Below are 21,655 nucleotides of genomic sequence, written 5' to 3' on the forward strand. Positions count from 1 at the left end.
CACCTTCATGCAGAGAATTGTAACTCAACCACTGGTCATTGGCTTCTCAGCAATTTGAGAAATGTTGTTCACATAGTATCTAAAGCTTTTGAAATCTAAGTGCAAACGAAATTAGTTCTGGAACGCAAACAAACAAACTCCCATGTAAATCAGCATGATAATGAGATTTCCCTAAAATTCTTTAGTTTCCTAGTGGTATCAGAAGTGCTTTCCATGAGTTGTGGTATTCCATTGCCTACAAGCCTGTCAAGAAGAGAGTTGTGGATTCATGAAACGGTGGTGAAAATAACAGGGGAGTTACTTGGTTTACGCTTGGGAGAATTGTTTATTTGCCACTTGATTGCTGTCCTCTCTCCTTCCCCCACCTTTAAATTTGTTACAAATATTTAGTAGCTAGCTCAACCAGGATAAATTGTATTGAATCAAGCATCTTTGCCTTGCCAATCACAGAAAGGCTGTAGGTTTTGTCTAATGCAGAAAAATCTATTTCTGTTATAATCTCACTCAGGTGCAGCTAGCTGCACTAACCCTCCTGTTACTGTCTTTCACTCACAGCAGCTGGAGAAAGAAAAAAGATTATTATTGTTTTAAAAACTCTACTGATTTGTGTATGTGTTGAGGGGAGAGATCTCTTGTTAGTTTTGTGTTTGCTCTGAGCGTGACAAGACGAAACTGGAGCTGGGAACTGGTAAATTAAAACAGTCCCAAGCCTGTATTCTGTGTGTTACTTTCCAATGCTGCTAGACCAGTCATCTCTGCTGCTCTGATCTGAGTTGATCATAAAAATTTGCAGGAGAAAAACAAATGTTTGCAATGTTGTAACTGCTTGACACTCAGCTTCCTTAGCAGGGCTTCTGTGTTTGCAGTCCTGTTTAACAGAGTATAAGCATCTGTCTTTTGTGGAACTGAGTTGTTTTAGATATTTTCTTTGTAAATGGATGCTTGACATACTTCAGTCTCTTTAAACAGAGTTTGAGAAAAGGACATGATTACCAAATCTCAAAGCCTGTTCCTACTAGTGTTAATCATGGTCCTTAAGACAACTGACAAATTATGGGTTGTTGTCAGGTGGAGAAAGTGTCCAAATCAGAATGAAAGAAAGTCTGAAAATGGTTGAGATGGATTTTTTTTGTTTGTTTTCATGATAATTAAGTTTTGGACTTGATAAACTTATCTTTTTGCTTATTGTAATAGCCACAGAACAAAACTAGGTAAGTCTTCATATTGTTTGTGGAAAACCAGAAACTGCTTTGACTTTGTCTTGCAATCAAGGCAGAAGAGAATGCTCAATTATTTATTAATTTTTACCCTTTAATACCTCTGCAGATTCCTTGTTTTGCAGTAGTGATTGCCTCTGAGAAGTTATAGTACAACTGAGAAGAATAACAAGTTAATTTTCTTAATGTTTGGTATTTTGGACAATTTTAAAGTTGAACATTCAGGATTTAGAATCTTAAATCTAAACTTTCTTGCATATTCTCACCATGACGCATTCACAAGGCACAGATCAGCAGTGTGCTGCTGATCCTTTTCATTCAATATGACTTCAAATTTGAGTTTCCACCTTGCGTTTCCACCTGAAAGAGGTGGTGGTTGCTACTCTGTCCTGTCTGTTTAATGAATCTGTGGGGCCTCGGATCTGACCGTGGTAGTTGCTCAACCCGACTTTGACTTGTGTTTTATCTGATAAAGCTTTAAGGATTAATGAAAAATGCAATGTGTCAAATAGATCCCTTCCTCCTTTTGGAGCATATGCTGCCCTTTATGAAAATATTCACTGTTGTGATACTCTGTGAACACTTTTAATAAATCCTTTGAAATATATGCTGATTTAGCCTTGTCTTGAAAATTTAATACTTAATTCCAGCTAGTGAACAGCAGCCAGACTCTAATTCCAAAGGAAAAAGCCATAAATGCCCACTTTCAAGAGCATTTGGCATCATCCAATAGTCAAACTGCAGTGCAGAACACAGTAAAAAAGATGATTCTAAAGGTGCAGAGGCAGCCTTGTGTCTGGCCTGGACACAGGTAAGAACTATGCACAGATCTGGTTTTCTGTTTTGGTCCATAACTATGCGACAGTCTGTTAGAGCACCGACTCCATATGCTTTGGCAATGTTCTGTGAATGTGAGTGGTAATGTCCTTTCTTTCGAGACAGCGTAACACAAGGGAAGACAGAATGTAGTTCCCTGTATCTTTCAGGCTGGTAATGAGATAATCATGGTATGGATTCAGCAATAACATCCCAGTGATGCTTATTTCTTACATATAGTCTATCACAGTTAATATCGTTGCTCTGATTATGGTAACTTAATCTTTGAATTAAAGCTACTTTAGTCAAGTAAAATCAGGCAGTATCAGAAGTAGTAGGAAGATTCCACTGCCGTATGCTGAAAGTACAGAGTCCATGTGCATCAAAAATGCCTGCACAGTGTTTGGATAACCTAATAACACAGATTTCCAAAATATTTTCTTCGAAACTGCTTGCTATCTGAAAACCTCACTGCACTAGTTGGTGTATTTATTTTTTCCTCGTTGCACCTGAAACTGCCAGTAAAACAAGCATGCATACTCTAGTGGTATAAAATTCAGTGTTCTCCCTGTTCCATGGCTCAAACCTTATTTCCAGGCTCAAACATTAGGTACAGGCACAGGCCTGTAAGTTCTTCCAGTCATGTGCAATTGCCTTTTTTTGCCAGTTTAATGTTGTAAACTAATTTTCAGATTGGTGAATACAACAAGCATTAGGGTTTTGTTTTGTTTTGTTTTGTTTTTTTCACTGCTGAAGTTCAGTCTGTGAACTATACACTACGCTGTGATCACTGGGGCAATGCAGAGAAGTAGACCTAGGGTGAATATGCACAAATCTGGGATAGGGCAATCTTAGTTTTATGGCTTGGCACCCATCCTCTCTACACAAAGTGTGATACACAGAATTCAGAAATCTTCAAAAGCAAAAATTTACTTAATAGAAAAACTTGCACATTAATAAAGATGCTCACTGCTTCTGCAGCCTTGGGTTTTTTTAGTTTTGTTTTCAGTTTTCTTTAGTGATCATCCCCAAATATGACTATAGTCTTTACCCAAAAGAAGAAGAAAAGGATGCTCCAGCAAGAAGTGCCAGAGATTTCATGAAGTCTGTTTGGGACTTTGGACAATGCAAGTACTCATAGATTGCTGATTTGAACAACAGTGTAAAAACTTCAGCTGTGTGATAAATACAATGTTGCAAGAAATCAACCTTAAAACAATACTTGTAGGGTTAAATTTACAAGGAAAAAAATACCAAAACAAACAGTCTATTCTGGGATTTATTAAAAAGAGAAAAAAACACGCCATTGAGTACTTAAGCTTAGATTGTCAGCATCCATGCTGGAATTCATCTTGTGACAACTTTATGTATATGTATATTTTGGGGCAAACCATGCTAGACTACATTTAATAAATGCTGGAAAACATGTTTGGAGGCTGCTTATAAAATCACAATTTTGTGTGATTCATTGTATCTGATGAATCACAATTTAGAAGTACTAGCGTTCCTCTGACTCTAGAGAGATCCTATGATGATTAGCTTTGTGTATCTTACTTTTAGTTATAATTTTAGTTAAAGTAGGGAAATCTAGAATGGATGTGCTGTGATAACAAATCAGCTGTGTTCATGTTTAATGTTCCTTGCCTACAAGCAGTGTACTGTATTTATGTGATAGGTAAATGTTAGGAAGATAGTGGTTGTGACTTGCTTTGGAAAGGACAGCTTCTGCTGAAATTCTAGATTTTATTGATCCCTACTTAACGCCTTGAAATTGATTTTCCTCTTTTTTTTTTTTTAAAGGATGTTGCCTGTTTTTGAAATCACACTGTACAGTAGTGCCTAGGGATTTTTTCATTAGTGCATGCAGTCTCTTAGGCTGGCACATAAAGCTTGTACTGCTTGCAGGAAAGCCAAATATAGCAGACTGAATCCATATCTGCCCAGCATCCAGAATATTAAATCGAGAACTCTGTATCTATATGTGAGTGCCAAGTCTCTTGGCACATGGAGGATGCTGTGGCTTTATGTAGACTTTATTTTGATTTGCACTTCAATATTACTGCCTTTTCTCAGCATTTTCCCTGTGCATAATTTATTGTGCTTTTATGTGAGTCCTAAATGAAAGTCTGGGAGTCTAGCAGTATAAATGGGAAATCTATAATCTAGTTATGAGATGGGATACCTCAGTTTGGTACATGCAAGTTCCCAGTGCTCTTGATGTTTGTTTTGAAAGAAATATTTAGGAAAAAAAGATTCAGAGTAGGAAATTCTCATTTATCTGCATATGCTATATTTTTAATTCTTAAAGAAAAGAATAATGGTTTTAGCTTAACACAGACTTATGAACTTTAGTGTACTGAAATATTTTTTCTTTCAATTTTAGTGTCTTTTATTTAGATTACTTTTCTTATCTCTTACATCACTTTGGGCAGAAGATAGTTTTTGGTATAGGATGTTGGCCAGTGTTTGACCTGTTGGAGATGTGCAGATTTGGCAGGTATTTTGTTCTTTCCAGCCAAGATATTTAACTTTAAATGATGGGTGACTCTCAAGTGGCTTAGTTTGGATAAATATCTGAAGCTTTGGAGCTTATCTAAATCTCCTTGGCCTAGAAGTTGATCTGCCTGCAGTCAGAGAGGAGGAAATAGCCTTTTTTGTTGAATTTCATACTCAAGAATTCTTAATGTCACTTAGGCCAGATTATCCCATAAGCAATCTTTTTTTTGATACTTCATTCCCTTTTACTGTCTTTCATGACCCAGTGAAGGCAGTGCAGGGGTGCAGGAAAAGTTAAATAAAGTTCACCTTTCTCATTTTTCTCCCCAAACTACAGGCCAGATTCAAATTAGATTCAGGGTTAGGGTGTTTTTTCTGTATGCTCGCTCAACTGGCTTGCTCAGCTCTAGTAAACATCGCAGTGGAAATACTCTCATGTGACGCTTGGCACACATATAGTACTGCAGACAAGTGTGAAGCACCTGGCTTTAATTTACTCCACTGTTTTTTTGCTTCTCTGCTTTTAAATAAGGCAGAGAAAATCCAGATTCTGTAGAATTAGTAGGCTTTTTGGCTTGCAGAGAAATTTTAGGAAGTAATGTTATTCTTAATGACCTGGCATAGTGAAAAGTATGTATGATGTGAGACATCTACTCATTATAACTGTCTAGCATCTATGTCAGATTTTTCGGTATACTAACAATACACAAACAGGGAAAATAACTGAACAGGTATCTTCCTCAGATTATCTGTGATGAGTAAGTATTTTCGTAGTGTCCTTGGTATGTAGATTTGGAAGCCTTTTTCAATGGGTGATAATGAACTTGGTAGAAAGTGAGAAGGAACTGACTTCTGAAATCTTCATTTGCCTAGTGTATGTGAATAACAAAAAGGGAAACAAATGTAGATTATTTAAATACTCTTTGAGAAGTCTTGAATGGTGCTTTGTTAGTATTCGTTTAAGTATGAAGATTGAATGAACACATGGGAAGTGCAAATATCTGTCTTTTTTGAGGTAGGATTCAGGCATATTAATTGCTCTGTAGATGCTTATCTGTTTCACCAATGGAAGACTGCAGGTGCTAAATCAGAAACTGTATGAGTTGTAACTCATGCTGAGGTACAACTGGATGATAAAATGGACTAGCTTAGGTAAAATATTAGGAATTTTCTTCCATCTAAAGGCATTTGGTTTGCTACAAACTACCTTTAAAATGAGGACTCTGTTTTTCAAAGCCACTTTTTGGGTTCCAGTGGGGCGTTTTGATTATTTCTTGCCCCCACCCCCCTGCGAAAATCAGAATCCTAATAACTGTAGGGTCATCAAGTCCATCTCTGAAATCTCAGTTTATGTGATGAGGGTAGCATCATGCAGCAGCTATGGGGCAGAAAAAATCAGGAATGGAATTCAGTTTTGCAGGCATTCAGCTGCCGGAGCCATGATACTGCCCTTTCTCTTCCTCCAATCTTGCCAGTCTCTGTCACTGTGTGTCTGCTCATCTTCTGCAGCTGCTGAGGCCGTTGGGATCTGCTTTGTTCACCACACACCCCCTAGTCACTTGTCTGCTATGAGCTGTGGTGTTTAAAAAAATTTCTCAGAATGTGGAGATTCTTCAGTGTATTTCAACAATAATTAGGTAGTGAATATAGAGTATTTCACACTTTGTGTTGGCTTTTAAAAGGAAGGATTATTTTTCCTGAAACGTGCAGTGATTAATGGTTGTTGGGTTTTGCATGATACGTAGTCAAATGATGGATGCCAACTGCAAAAGCAAATTTCTTTAATTTGCCTTTTTAAACAAAACAAACCAAACCCAACTTGTACTTGGTGCATGCTTACAAGGTTTAAATAACAGCCAGTGTAAATTTAAGTACTTTGTTTTGGCACTCAAGAGATATGATTATACAACAGCGTGGATGACTATTATTTAAAAGGTGTGTGTGTGTATTATCTCAGCCCAGAGTATTTTCCACTACTTACAGAATCTAATGCAACTGTGTTTTATTGTATGATATGTAAAAGGTGTGTTTTCTTGAAATTAAGTTTTTAATCTTAATTTCTTTCCATTGTTCACAGGACTGATAAACTGCAGTGATGGAGCTTCTAGCTGCTGCTTGCTAGCACTAAGGCAGAAATTATCAAGTTAAATATTGATTGAAGGATAAGAGGAGGGTAGAATGGGAAGAGAGAAGCAGAGGCTGTGGGTCATGGGAAAGCAGCAGGAGTTGCAGGCAGGCATAAGCATTCATCTGCCTCTGTCTCAATTTCTAATCCAGGAGTTTGAAGGCTGTAATTTTACAAAGAAATGGTATAAATATTGATCTCTTGTGCTTATCACAACTTTCGGAATTCATATATTAGCTGTGTGCAGACCTTGGCAAGACTCATCTGATGTGATTGTGGTTGGTAACTAAAAGATCAGTGACTATGATTGTGGTCCAGTGTGGGTAAATTTTTACAACCCTTCCTCAAGGAAGGGTGGATGTGCAAAAGGGTGTGAACTGGGTGAGTTTCCAGTGACAGTGTGTGCAGATATTGGGTTTTTTTTGTGGTTTTTTTTTTACTGTGATCCCTCATACCACTGTGAGTTAGTTCCCTCAGACTTGAGTCTATGTTGTTGTCAGGAGCTCACAAGCTATGGTATGGAAACAAACAAACAAACAAAAAGGTGAAGTCTGTTACTAGCTTTAGAATGAATGTCATTGCCTTACAGAGAAATGCAATGCTTACATTTGGCTTAAAGGTAGTTTTACTGATAATTTGAGTATAAACTTAATCTACTGGTGAGGAGGTTGTAGTCAATGTTTCAATGTAACTAAACAATTAGATTATATGAGTAGCAGAAAAGACTCTAGGCTGAGATAGTACATACAAAAACACCTCTTAAAGAATAGTCATCCACACTTGTACAATCATATTTCTTGAGTGCCAAAACAAACAATGTTGTAAGCTGGGATTCACAAATGAGGTCTCAATTTATGAAAAACTCAAGAGAGAGTTGGGTGTTTCAGAGGCTCCTTTGGAAATCTTATCTGAGGGTTTTCATTGTGACAGTCCTTCCTTTGCCTTCACAGAGGCAGAGAAACTGTGGGTATAGTGGTGATGAGAAAGAGCTGTAGTCCTCTTCTGTTGGCCACCAATTTGTTGGTCAGCTGGTGGGAACATCTGCAGGGAAATATCTGCTGAGATGATCTCATTCTTGACTGAAATGCTCTAATGGTTAATAAAATTCTTCAAAGCAGAGCTGTGAGGCTCTGTGGAGGATGTGCATAGCACTGAACACCTTCAGTGTTGGTATCTGCATTTGGGTGTGAGTCCCTTGGTAGTTAGTGGAGAGAGTGGGCACCTCTGGGCTGCAATTCCTTTAATCCTAAAGTGGTCTTCTGACAGATCAGATGAATGGTGCTTTAAACGTGATTTTCCTCTCTCTGCTTTGGCAATGAAGTGAGTGAGCACTGGCTCATCTGAGACCAAACATCTCCCCTGTGACTTTTACCAACTCACTGCTGAAATCCTAGCTTTGGTATGAGCATCATTTCATGAGACTAACAAGAATACTTCCCGCCAGCCTGCCCCATCTGACAAATTTCTTTTTTGGTGCTTGGAAGCATTAAGGCTTCTTAATTTCTAAGCTTAGCCATATGCTCTTTACAGTGAATTATATATTTCCTAACTTCTGCAATTCAATGGTGCAAGAAAAGTTCTTTGAGGATTAGTTCTGTGTTTCCTTCTTTCCCCAAACTGCCAACTGTAAAAAACAAACAAACAAAGTTTTCTGCTGTCTTCTGAATGACAAGTTATTTTCAGGTATTTCACTATTTCAATCCTACCATATTTTTCTCCTTCATACTAGTGCAAAACCATTAAAATGCATCCTAAGTTTAGGTGCTTTAACTGCGTTACTTTTCTTCCCATGCCAGTTCTTGTGGGTGCTGGTTGCATTCTGTTTTGTCAGAGTCCAAGAGACTTTCTTGAAGAAGATCGATTAAGGAAATAATTAGCACATGCATGCTCTCGACACAGGTTTTGCTTTTCTGGATCAGTAGAACTGCATTCTTATTTTAAAGCACTGCCTTGCCTTGATTGAAACTTAGTTTTACTGTGAATTTATTTAAGAAATACCTGAATGTTTCTTAAAGCTTTTGTTTTTGGTATCCAAGGCTTTTGTAAGGATCCTTGCTTCCGTTTAACACAAAACTTCCTAATATGCAATCGCAGAGGAAAGAATTGAAGGCTTCACGTGAGGTATCTAATGAATAAGGAAACCCCCAAACATAAAAATAAATGAGAACTCGGGTTACAGATCAACCCTTAGAACTGGCAGTGTTGCTCACCTGCTGTAATTTGTTCTGTTCCTTTCAACTAAAGTGCAATTCCTTGAGTGATTTAATTTTTGGAACAAATGGTTATTTTGATATTAAGGGGTATACACCGATTATCAATATGGCACAAATACTTTGTCATAGTTTAGAAAAAGGAACAGTTTTAGATACCAGGTTCTCTTGAATTGCAATAAATGCTACTGGAGCATGAAAAATATGTTCTAGTTCTATTTTTAATGCGTATTCTGTGTACCAGAGGACAGATGACAGATGCAGTATCTGAGTACAAGTGGAAAGTAACACCACAGTGCTAACATGATTAGTGGCTGTGGTGTTTGGATCTGAATGTAACCCTGTTGTGGAGTTTGTGACACAAAATGGGTACTCATACAGAATTATGAAAGCCAGAGATCAGCATTGGCCCCTCAGTCTTGTCTGTGCTGTTGTTTTGGATGTTAGTCTGATTTTTGCAGTATCCTGAAGGCTGATTTTACTGGATGGGAATTGCCAATTAATATTGTGATGTCATATGTTGGGAAAATAGCCTAAGACTAAAATTTTCAAATGTTGTTGCCAAAAGCAAGTATTCGAAATTGAAGGAACAAAAGGTTACAGGTGAGAACAGATCTCATGAACGGTTATGACTAAACTAAATACAGTGTTTGTATTCCTTACATTAAAATGCTTTCAGGCTCTGTGCACATGTTGCTGTGCTGGTTGCATTCATTACTGACTTCAGCTGCTGGTGCCTCTGCGTCTTTCACACTGGATTAGTCTGTTGGCTCCTTTGGACTTCACCTGTCACCTCCTGCAGGACAGCTATCCAAAAAGCGCTTGCTCCTGCACCATTGCAGGCTGCTGGGGGTTCTCCCAGTGGTTTGAATGTAAGACCTATGAGGCACTTTTGTGATCTATATATGAAAAAATAGTGTGCCAGCTTCCTTATCTCCACTTTCAGAGTGTAATCCAGCTTGAGTTTGAGTGCCCCAAATATTTTAGATACGTAGGAAGGAGGAGATGCCTTGCAAGGCTACGTGAAAGGACTCTCCAGCACACACCCAAATGCTGTGGTTAGAAACAAGCTTGGATGCCTGCTTTTTTTCCTCCTCCTTCTCCTTCTATGTGGATGTGCCTGCTTTCCAAGCAAAGGCAGTGGGTCAGCTGAATCCAGCCTGTGAAGTGCCAGTTGGATGACTTTGCTTAACACGGCTGTTCCCAGATTTGTCTCTGGAGGTGAGGTGCTGCCAGTTTTGGTGTGTTTGTGTGTGAAGTGGAGCAAAGCAATTGTCCTAATTGTTGCACTTAGTAATGCTGACATATAGTGGAAAGGCTCATCTGAAAAGTAAAGTTTTGGAGTTTCCTAGCAACAGCAAGGCTCTGGATTTGCCTGGTCCTTTCAGGAAGTTATTTAACAGCTGAATTTCCTTAGCCAAGCATGCTGCTTCTGCTCAGCTAATACATAGTTAAAATTACTTCTTCAGCACTCACAGTATTCACGTTCACAGAGTAGAACAACTTCATGGGGAAGGATGTGAAAACTGCTTTCTGGAGCAAGATTTGACACAGAGGAAGGAAGAAATGCAAAAGGAAGGTCTGACTTTCCCCGTTGTGTTTGCTGTTCTGATAACGCTGGCTATTCTAAGGGCCCCAATTGTTAGGATTTTTTTTTCCTTGCCTTCCATTTTGCTAGGTGAGAGAAGCAGAACTGATGCATTTTGGTGTGTGATGCAACTTTCTCAGCAGTAGACCATTTTGCAGCATAAAGCCTGTGGCAGATGAAGGTAAGATTAAAGCCACAACTGAGTAAAAGGCAAATAACAAGCTCAGTATGAGAACATAAATTAGAGGTGTTGCACTGTTTTTGATAAAACAACGTGTGCCTGAAATTGCCACTTTACAACCGTCTTTTTGTTTTCCTGAGCAGACAGACAAATGATGGATGAGCACATTTCAGAACCTTTGCCATTTGATGCCTGGGTTTTCAAAATTCCTAAAACACTTAAGAAATCTATTAGAGCTGTAAAAAGTGAGCTGTATCTGTTTAGATTTTACTTCATTTTTTAATCAGAGTGGCTGTGGATAGATAATACACCAGAATCTTAATCTAATTTTCTCTGTTGTCTTCCCAATATAATTATAGTTTTTTAAAAAAGTGAATTAAAAATTATTTGCCCAATATTAAAGCTGTCTTCTTTCCCCAATTTGTGGTTGATGTCATTAATAAAACCCCCAAATCTCACTCTTTTCTTCAGTGCTTACTATATGTGAACAGAAATCAATCTACTTTTTTCCCAAATTAATATGAGTATTCATATCTAGCTTAATTCTTACATTTCCTGTCCTTTGAGTTCTCAGTTCCTTTGGCCTGTGAGCTAAATGCTCTTTCCAAAGGAAGTGCCCTTGCTGTGTCAAAAAGCGTCAGACCTCCACAGTGCATGTTTGTGTTTCCTTTTCTGAAGTAGGAAGTTGGCTGAAACTTTTTGTCAGGCTGCAGCTGCCACTGAATTCTTGTGCACAATTTGATTGCAGCTTATAAGAAAAATCTTCCTTCTTAAAGTTACTTTGTGAGCAATTTCTAAACCATTACAGTGAATTTTAGTTTCAGTATTTAAATAAAAGTGCAGCACTTGCTGTTAATCTGCAAGAAGTTAAGCCTAGTCTGAAATACACAAAATGTTTTGGTTTTTTTAATGGTATTTAATGTGATTTTATCCTGCAATACAGATTTGTAGATATATCATTGCTGCCTAGTTTTTTTTTTTTTATTTATTTTTGTGACCAATTCTGGCCCTATAACAAACCACTGAAATTAGCAAAGTTTATGCTATAATATTACAAATTGATGAGGTTGAATTGAAATACGGTTGGTTTCAACCAGAAAGACTTCAATTGAGAGAAAAGTTGCATGCTTGTCTCATGAGATTTTTATATTCTAAGGTAACTTCTGTTTATTTTTTTGTATTTTTCTATGTGATTGTGATTGGAAGATTTTTTTAAAATAAAACTAAGCAGATTATTACAGAATAGCATGATTTTAGAGCAGTGAGATTTTAATAAAACTCGATGCATTGTGAGAGCCATGGATGTCGACAGTGGGTGGTTTTACGCTAAAACGGGCTTGGGTTTAGGATCTAATGGAAGGCACTCTGCTGGTATAACAAACTGTGCTGGAAAACGACCTTAACAATTCTGTTTGTAGTTACTACTATACTTTATTGCCTTGAGCTGTTCCCTCTCCCAGTTTCTTGGAGTACAGTGAACGTTAAAGTCCAGAGTATTGTGCATTTTGTTTTAGCCTAAGGGAAAGCTTCAAAGGCTTCCTAGTTTTCACATACACTTCAAATTTTACCATGAATGTTTCCTTATGGAAACTTTGGTGTTATTTCCTATAAAAGAGCATGCATTCATGCAGAAAAATCAAAAAACAAAACCAAACAAAAACCAAACAAACAAAAAAAAAAACCAAAACCCAAGCAACAACAACAAAAAAACAACAACACAACAATGTGTATCCTTAAATTATCCTTAAATTATAGATTCTTGAAGATAGTTATGAGGATTTTGTCTTCTGAAGAATAACTTGAACAGTTTCCTCCAGTGGATTTTGTGGATAACACATTTGTTTATTTACTCACTATGGAGGACACTGATGCAAATAGCCAGTAATCTGAAACAACAGTGACCTAAAGGTTCATAATTTAGCAGGATGCTTGCGAATAACAATGGGCAGGGTTCTGCATTTTCCTCCAGTAAGGTTTCCATTGTCATGTTAAGTTGTTTGGTTTTTTTTTTTTTTAATCTGTTATGTATAGACAGATTCCAAATGCTGAAAAACAATGAATCCATAATAATGGACTAAGATTCTTGCTTTCCACACAGATAAGGCTGGATGGAGGTGAGTCTTAGATTAGAAGTTGAAAGCAGTACAGACTTTTTGTGGCTCTTTCATCTGTTAGGCCTTCTAGATTCCATTTAACTTTCAGCAAATTTCAGGCTATTTCTTAATTTTCTCTTGTTTACTGCTTTTAACTTAAAAATCCCAAAATCTGGTGCCAAAATTTTCTTTTGCTAGCTATGCCATAAATCATACAACAGTCACACGAAGACTTGTGATTTGCTTAGATCATTAAATTATATGATGCCTTCAGGTTCATTCCAGATTGAGAAATAAATCATCTGGTTTTAACCTATGTAATAATGTTGTTCCTGTTGAATTAGTGATTAGTTTCATAGTCTCCTGTTTAACCACAGGTAATGATCTCTGATCTTCATTTCAATTGTCATAGCTATTTCTCTCTATACTGTCTGGTCTTTAAAGGCAAGCTAGTGTTAAAATATGTAAACTATAGTATAAGAAATTAATTATGTGTTATCTGCTGTAACAATGCAGACACCTAATCAAGATTGTGCTATAACAATAACACTGATAAATTACCTTAATGCACTAAAAAATATTCACAGAGCTTAACTGTTTTGCAGCAGGAAGAAAAGCTTAGACAAATGAACTGCAATCAGATACTTAATAAAGTGAGATCCGTTTTAGGGTTTGTAACAGAAGTATTTTCAGGATGAAAATAGCTTCATGCACAACTATGAGAGAACAAAAAGTTGGAAAGACCTCTTATGTTTAAGAAGAAATGAGGAAGGACCCATTTTTATGAGTATGTTCTTTTGAGTGCTGCAGAAATGAAACAATAAGTTTAAATGTTCTGTTCCAGAAACATCCAAAATTGGTCATGTGCGACATTAAGCACATCCCAGCCTTGTAAAGATCTTTGCACTTCACTTGGAAACCTGTCTTTATGGAGGGGCTCTACCTTCCCTTGCTCTCTCCCTTTCTGAACAGAGGAAACCATATCCGTTGGTCTTTTAGACCTATGTGACATGTTTCATTATTGCATAAAATTTCTCATACATTAAAAGATTTGATCAAAGCTGGCATTAGCTCTTGCTTCACACTTGTCTGTTGAACTTAAATTTGGAAGGGGAAGCCCAGAAGTTATGTTTGACTGAACAGGCTCTCCTGATATGGAGGATGGAAGTTGAGGATTGACGTATGTTTCTATTAATAAATCAAGCTTTGCAAAGCAGATACTAGTGTTGTAGTATTTCTTTTATCTGTCTCAGGAAGTTCAAGGGAATTCTTATCTCCTTCTTATCAGCCATATTAAGTGTGTGGTTGAAGTACAGGGCCCTATGTTTGAAGACCCGTAGATGAAATATTTTAGTAAGAATCATAAGAAAATACAGGAAAACTGAAACAGAAATATTTGTGGTGTCACATATTAGCATTATTCATTGAGAGATTCACAGAACTGCCTATACTGAGAAGAAGAGATGTAACCCCGAAAGCAGTAGTATTATAGTGGGGAGCGTGCTTAGACTCAGTGGTCAGGGCCACTGAACACTTTCCTCTCAGCACCCTGTCCATGGGATAAGTCTCAGGATTCTGCTTCTTTAATAAGTACTTGTTGTTGGTCATCTGTTCTCCACCCGAATTTGTATTAATTTCTTGAGCTCACTGGACTCAAGCTACATTTCAGTAGCATGTTAGTAAAGCTGGTTTGTAAATAGATCTCTTTCCTCCCTGGCCCGAGCCTGCTACTGTTCCTGCTGGAGGGTCTTGGGGAGCTTCCTGGGAACGCAGCTTCTCATTACTGCTCTAGTCCACAGCCACTAGCACTTCTGATGCTCTACTTCTGTCTGCCATCATTTGCTTCTGTGTCATCCCTTGATTCCCGAGATCTGATTGGATCCATTCAATTATCTTCCTCGGGCTTTTTTTCACTTGCATGAATATTTTTATGATACCATCTTCATCTCCTCTTCTAGCTTTCAATTTTTTAAATTTTTATTATTTAGTTTTATTATCTATTCATGTATGTGTTCATGAGGTGTGAATAAACAAGAAAAACTGGCTCTCCTAAGTCTCCTTTTATCAGTGTGAATGAATATCCAAGTGATGAATAATCACCCTTTTTAATGCAGATGCTTACTTCTGTTCTTATGTCCATTTAATGTGTTTCTGATGCTGCTTACATTGTTACCTGGCAGCAGTCAATAGGAGACAAATTTCAGTTGTAGACTACTACATGTGGTAATGAACTGTGTATAGCCTTGTTTCAATAAACTCTGTTATGGATCATTGCTCACATTGTATTATAAAATGCAATATCTATGTGCTATGTGAATACATTGTCTAAATTCTTTTACCAGGATGGTGATTTTGATCTCACAAAAGCAGTTTATACAAGTGCTAAAAGCAGTCCAAGCTCTTAGACTTTTTTTTTTCCTAGATGGTATTTGATTCTATGTCTGCTTGTTAGTTTGTTGTAACTTTTGTTTTATAGATTATTTATGTTTTCCAAAATGATTTTGTAATATTGAGGCCATCTAGATTTGGATGTGTGTACAGAGCTGGGATTTACTGCTTCAAGCCCACTCAGTTTGTGTGATCCTGCAGCGTGCAGTATAGTAAGAATTTTGTCCATGCTGCAGAGAGCTGGCTGAACTGGCAAGATCATCAATAGATGGTGTGGGGTTTGAGGTTCCACAGGAATATGGGGATTTTCTCATGTTGCCATGATTTTATGGTTGGTGGGGGGGGTATTTTTTTCTTTTTTTTTTTTTTTTTTTTTTCTTTTTATTTGATGGGGAGAGGATTGTGTTTAGATTTTTGTGGGGTTTTGTTTTTGTGTTTGGGTTTTGTGTTTTGTTGTTTGTGTTTTTTTTTTCTTCCTCTTATTGAATGGTGACGTTTTGGTCTTAAGGCAGGTCATTGTCTTTGGACTTAAAACGTTTCTTGTGCTTTAGCAGGGAGTCTGCTAGTAACCAGAGGGACTGTCTGGCCCCAGTGTGGTGTGTTAGCATAGCCTGATGGAATTATACAGGAGAGTATATTCATTGCAGGCTTTTCCAAGAACTTGCATACTAAGTATGAGGTGTTGATTCTTGTGATGTGTAACCTCAGTGAAGCTCAGGTAAACTGGCTGCTGTGTTTGGATCTTACACATCAGATCTGCTTTTAGATTTCTTGTTTACTAGTAGCTCACCCTTGTCTATCATTCCCTGTGGGTACAGACCCCTTCAGAGATGTAGGATTTACTGCACAGCTGCACTGGGTTTCTGGAATCTGTTTTCACCTCAGATTCCCCTGTAGTTTCAATGCCAATGCTCTAGTCTTATGAATACTTTGGGTTTAAATTCATCCATCTGTCCCATAGTGGCAAAAGCAGACAGACATATAGATACAGACCTTTAAAAAGCTTTAAAACAAAATTTTCTTACGTAGCATAGAGGATATAAGGAACAAGGAAAAACCTCAGTTAAATGTCTTCCAGTTCCCTCTTGTCTCTGTGCTGGCCTTCAGGTGCATATGAAAACCGAATTATGAACTCAGAATCTTTTACCTGTATCTCAGCTGTTCTGCATAATATGGGATTTTTCTCCTTAGCATTCTGTAAAGGTCATCTTCCACTGACATACTTTTTTACTTCCGTTTCTGACCGGAATGCTACCTAAAAGCAGCGGAAGTCTTGCTCTGGCTACTTGTGGTTGAATCCCCTCATTTCTGCACCCCACATCTTGTTTGTCGCTTTTGAGAGTCAGCTTTCACAGTAATTTCTTTTTCTCCTGTTTAGCGATTTCCTGTTCCTCAAACCCCAGCCTCTTAAGATAAACTTGATCTTGTAGTTTTCCCTAATTTCCTGGTACGTTATTGTTCTTGGAAGTTCCACCTGAAGGTTTGGAGCCTTCCAGTGTATAGGGCGATCAGGCTGTCAGACATGGCTCAGAGAACAAATATAGAACTGCTTCTTTACCTGAGATATTCCCGATGCAATGATCTCAAAACAACAAGCAGAATTCTTAAACTCTGTCTCCTGATTAGTGTAACACACTGATAATTTCCTGAGGAGGTTCTTCGTATGACTGGTAAAGTTTACTTCTACCATGACAAAATGATCCTTGTTTGAATATATTGACTTCGTCTGTCCAAATGTATGTGTAATTTCAGGATTTATTTTAAGTCTTGTGTTAGAATAAAATTGGTTTCAAGATCATTATTTTTTCAGCACTTTTCCCCTTCCCTTTCTCATTTCAGATGTTGCAGTTGTGGACATGAGTGATATTTCCAAGCAGCCATCACTGTTCTACCACCTTGGTGTGCGTGAAAGTTTTGACATGGCTAACAATGTTATACTCTACCATGACACTGATGCTGACACTGCTCAGTCTCTCAAAGTAAGGTTCTCAAAATCTGCTTCTGAAATATCTTTACACACCTGATTCTGCAAATGTTTATGTTTTTCTGAAACCTCAGTTGAATGTGATTTCCTCATGGCTACATAACAAAATCATGCTAAGGAAAAAACAGCTTCTAGCAAAACCAGTAATGATTAGAATAGTACAAAATGTTGTTTATAAGAGAAGAACCATAGTGTGGTACTGATTTTACTTCAGATGGTTAGACTTGGAAGTGAGAATGCAGATCTGATTTATTTTTTTTTCCCTTACTTTCCCACTTTTAATTAGAGTACCTGTAAAAAAAAAAAAATTATGAGCTGTGTAACAAGACTTGAACAAGGGCTGTGTTGCAACTTTCTCCTCCTATTGAAACACTTCTGTCAAACAAAGGTTATATCTCCTAGGTGCTGAGTAGCTAAGACTACAGGAATTTTCTTTTTATTACTGTTTGGAAAAAAAAATATCCTCACCAATTCTTTTTATAGGCCTGCTGTTCATTTTTTAGTAGGATAATACATGCTATACACTTAAGTCTTACAATTGCTGTTCTGGGTGCTAGTCACATATTGCAGATGTTTCTATCTTTATCAGTGGAGGTTCTATTTAGTTTAGCTTATTTTCTACTTTTATCATCTGTGTCATCACCTACTGCTGCTTTTAATAACATACATTTTCTTGCTGCCTTCACTGGGAGCAGTGTTGTTCGTGCTTTGTGTTTGTTTTTTTTTCCTTATTTTAAGTTATTGCCCCTAACAACTTTGCTTTTCACACCACCAACGACCAAAAATCCTTTTTGGAATTCTCCAGCCTCTTGATCCTATAATAATATTAAGTTTAATCTTAATTTGCTATGTTTCCTCCTCTTTTCCCAGAAAAGCTCTGTTGTGGCACAGCTGCTTTTTCCTCTTTTCTCCACTCAATATAATTGATTTTACTCTCATGTGCCTACTGACCCATATGTCCTTTTTTCAGCTGGTGGTCCACATACACATTCCGTGTGACCTGGAGTCACAAGAGTGCGGTGTTCGAGTAGTTTATGATCTTTGCTCAAAGAGGTTATCCATGCAGATATGTGCTAAGGCATACTTGCATGCCCTTCATTCTTCTAGCTAATCTGAGTGGGCAGACATGCAGCTTGTCATCCTGCATTGTTAATATACCTGATTGCAAAGAGATCTTTCATTTTTATTTTTCATTAACACATTTTCACCTTTCTTTTATGCTGTCAGTCAAATGTTCTGGGCAATCCATGGGTTGGATCTTCGGATAGCTTGGTGCCAGAAATTGCAAGTCTTTGCAGTGCCAGTTCTGGGGCTTTTATCCCAGGAATGTAAAGCTCAAGAACAAGTCTGTGGACCTGGGAACACTGGAGCATGACTGGGTCATGTATAGCTAGAAAAGCTATTACCTGCTTTTATCTCTTGTATTTTAGGAACTCTGTCAGCATCACTGATCTCTTCCTCATCTCCCAGTTGTGTGCATAACGTCCTTGGCCTATATAGGCCCCAGCATATCTTACTATGGGATCAGAAGGCTTTATTTAAGTTGCTGGAACCAAGTAGAGGAGATCTTCAGGGCCAAGTGCTACAGTAGTTTAAGCAGGGCACTGGGTCATGGTTCAGTCCTACCCTGATGTCCCCGATACCCTTTCTGCAATTGAGCTCCACTTAAGTGTTGGATACCATTCAAATATGCTAATATACCTTTCTTAGGAATGCTTCAGAAGGTAGATAGGAATTGTTCTTGGGGTCTTTCAGTGAAGAACAGTTCATGATGCATTTCATGGCTTAGGTGCTGCATAGTTCTCAGAAAAGTTCATTTCTCCCTGCTGAGAAAGATCTTTATCTGCAGTAGATAAAGCTCTACTGGAGATACTTGCTCAGCCAGCCAGACAAATAAATTTTCAGATATATGATATTTCAGATGCCTAAGCCTTCCATTCCTTTTGTTCAGAGGTATTTTATTAGGCTTAAGGAGTTTAAGTGAATTAGTAATTCTGTTTAGGTTTTGGTACCTTAATATGTATTTTTGACTATCTGCTGGTGTTTCTTTATTCTCAGGTTTATGACTCAATTGGTCAGGAGTTTTTCCTTCCCTTCAGAAATTTATTACTGGGATCCAGTTTGCTGTGCATGCCTCTTAAGAGTCGCTAGCCTAAGTGTTATAAAGATCATGCTCATGACTGTTGTTACTTCTACTGGGAAGATTTGTGAAGTTCAGGCACCCTGACTTAGTATACCTTATTTTTTAGGACCTATCTTGAAATTGTCCCAAGAGCTGTGTCTTCGTTTCACCAATGTTCTTTCCAAAACAACCTAGTTCCAAGCATATAAAAGACTGTATAATCCAGATTTCGAGAGTGTCATAGTTGCGGAACTAAACCTTTTAGATGGTCCCTGATATGTTGGCTGTTGTTGAGGGAACAGGCATGATCATTCTTATAGAATGGTTGTCCAAGTGAATATGCTCTCAGATATGAATTTGCTTAAGCAGAATCATCTTAGGTTGTCAGAGCACATACAATTAAATTGTATGCATAATCGTGCTTAGAAAAAAGTCTATATATAACATTCGTAGCGTGACTTACCTGGAGATCTCTTTAGTTTCATCAGGCAGTGTTCACTGGACACGTAGGTCATCACTAGAAGGAGGATGAGGTTACTTACCAGCAACTGAAAATCTTAGTGGTCTGATTTACATGCCTATTAGTTCATCATCTGCCTCGTAGTTTCAATATCTCTCTTTAGACTTTAAAGTGAGAAGAATTAGAGCATAGGAGGAATGTGTTGGCCTGTGCCCATCCAGGCAGGAAGGGGGCCTAGGTATCTTAAGGGTACTCTTTCAGAGAAAAAAATATCTCCATCTTTGAATGATTTTGTCTCACAAATGCCTGATGTGTGACTGTGTATGTGGAGCATTCAGCCTGAGAAACTCCAATTACTGGCAAGTACAACTTTCTTCATCTTCTGAGCACTTCTTTAAATAGTTTTCTTCTTTGAATCATTAATTTTTTTCCAATCCTGAACTACTAAGACTTTTCTTAATGTTGTTCTGTCCCTTTACTTGGAATTTGCCATGGCAGGAAATATGGATTATGCTGTGAAGAGTGCATCTGTATGTGTTCATATATTTATACCAGTTGTTTTTATTGGAAATAATAATTCACAGTAAAAAAATGAATGAGCATTTTTAATATATTTGTTTTGTTTTGTTTTTTTCCTCAGGACATGGTATCTCAGAAAAACACAGTAAGTATTAAATCCCCATTCGTCTGAAAACACAAAATGAGGCAACTCTAATAACAAAACTGTCAAGCATATATATGCTCTATATGGTTGAAGGAAATCTGTTTAACCTATACACAATTCCAAGCAGTGGAAATCTTGTTGACTTCCTTTCCAAAGTGAAGCTAGATTAAAAAATTACTTTTCTTTAGAAATTCCTTTTTAAGTTCTAGAAGAGTGCTAGTAGATATATGTTATATATGTAGGCTGATAGATCAAAAAGTATATTCAGATATTCAGTCTTTTTCTCCTTCTACCACATTCACCCACTTGTGCAAATGTATGTGTGTGATGATGCCTTAATAGGGCTTACTCTTGTATCTCAAAGAGCTTTGGGTGCTGTATACCCATCCTCTTCCTCACAAGTCCACGTATTTTACTTAGAAATGCAAAATCTTATTTCCCAAATTAGAAATATTCTTACCCTAATTCAAGGAAAACCAAACAATTAAGGAAGCCTGAACCAAGATAAAATTGAGTGGTTATTTTAGGTTTATTGCAATATGCCACAATATTTTGTTATATTTCACATCATGCCAGTGGTTATTTTCCTTAAACACTCTACACTATTATTTTGAGCACTACTGAATGTGCAAAAATCTTAAACTTCCATTTATTCCTTTCCATTTCCCCACATTCAACATATACTTCTGTTTTCTTCTGGAGAATACAGAGTAGGACTAAAATAATAAAATGTTCTTAGAGTTTGCTAATAATTTAAAACAGAACTAGAAGAGATAATGTATTAGTCACAGCAGTTAGCATGTGGGCTAAAGACAGATCAGGTTGAGCACGTGAGTAAATCCCGGTCATTTTCCTGTCTATCTTGGTGATCTTTGAACTAGTTTCACCTATGGGGTGTGAACTGCATTTACTGGTCTGTAGCTCTGTGGAAGGGGGCCTCAGAACAAGGCAGATTTGCTTGCAACTGTTACTGTCCATCAACTGGTGTATGATCAAAATGTCACAAGCATGTGTCTTCCCCTCCAGAACAAGCAGGAGAATTGTGACTGAGCTATTTGGTGGTAATTCCAGAGATGGAGTAAAGACAAAGAAGACGGTAGGAAGTTCAGCCTCGTAAGATCAGCTTAGCAGCCTGGAAACTTTTATTTTGGCAGATTCTTTCTCCCACAGATGAAGAAAATGGATTTTTTTTTTCCCATTTTTTTCATTATAAAGAGAACATTATTCTAATTCAGCATCAAGGAGGAGGCAAGAGTGAGGAAAAAGCTGAAAGCAAAGAATAGAAAAAAGGTCAGCAATTCATTTGAGATT

The 21,655-nt window shown here is 37.5% G+C and overlaps 1 protein-coding gene across 2 annotated transcripts in view; it reads left to right on the plus strand.

The window, feature by feature from the left end:
- Positions 1–21,655, plus strand: part of MAP3K15 (mitogen-activated protein kinase kinase kinase 15) — an 87,436-nt gene that overhangs the window by 10,413 nt on the left and 55,368 nt on the right. For both annotated transcript variants that reach the window (XM_065071888.1, XM_021279879.2), the window contains exons 2-3: positions 16,954–17,093; positions 20,321–20,344. In XM_065071888.1, coding sequence (XP_064927960.1) covers positions 16,954–17,093; positions 20,321–20,344 — 164 coding nt within the window. The remainder of the gene's footprint in view (positions 1–16,953; positions 17,094–20,320; positions 20,345–21,655) is intronic.

Source organism: Columba livia, chromosome 1 (genome assembly GCF_036013475.1).
Source record: "Columba livia isolate bColLiv1 breed racing homer chromosome 1, bColLiv1.pat.W.v2, whole genome shotgun sequence".
Taxonomy (NCBI): domain Eukaryota; kingdom Metazoa; phylum Chordata; class Aves; order Columbiformes; family Columbidae; genus Columba; species Columba livia.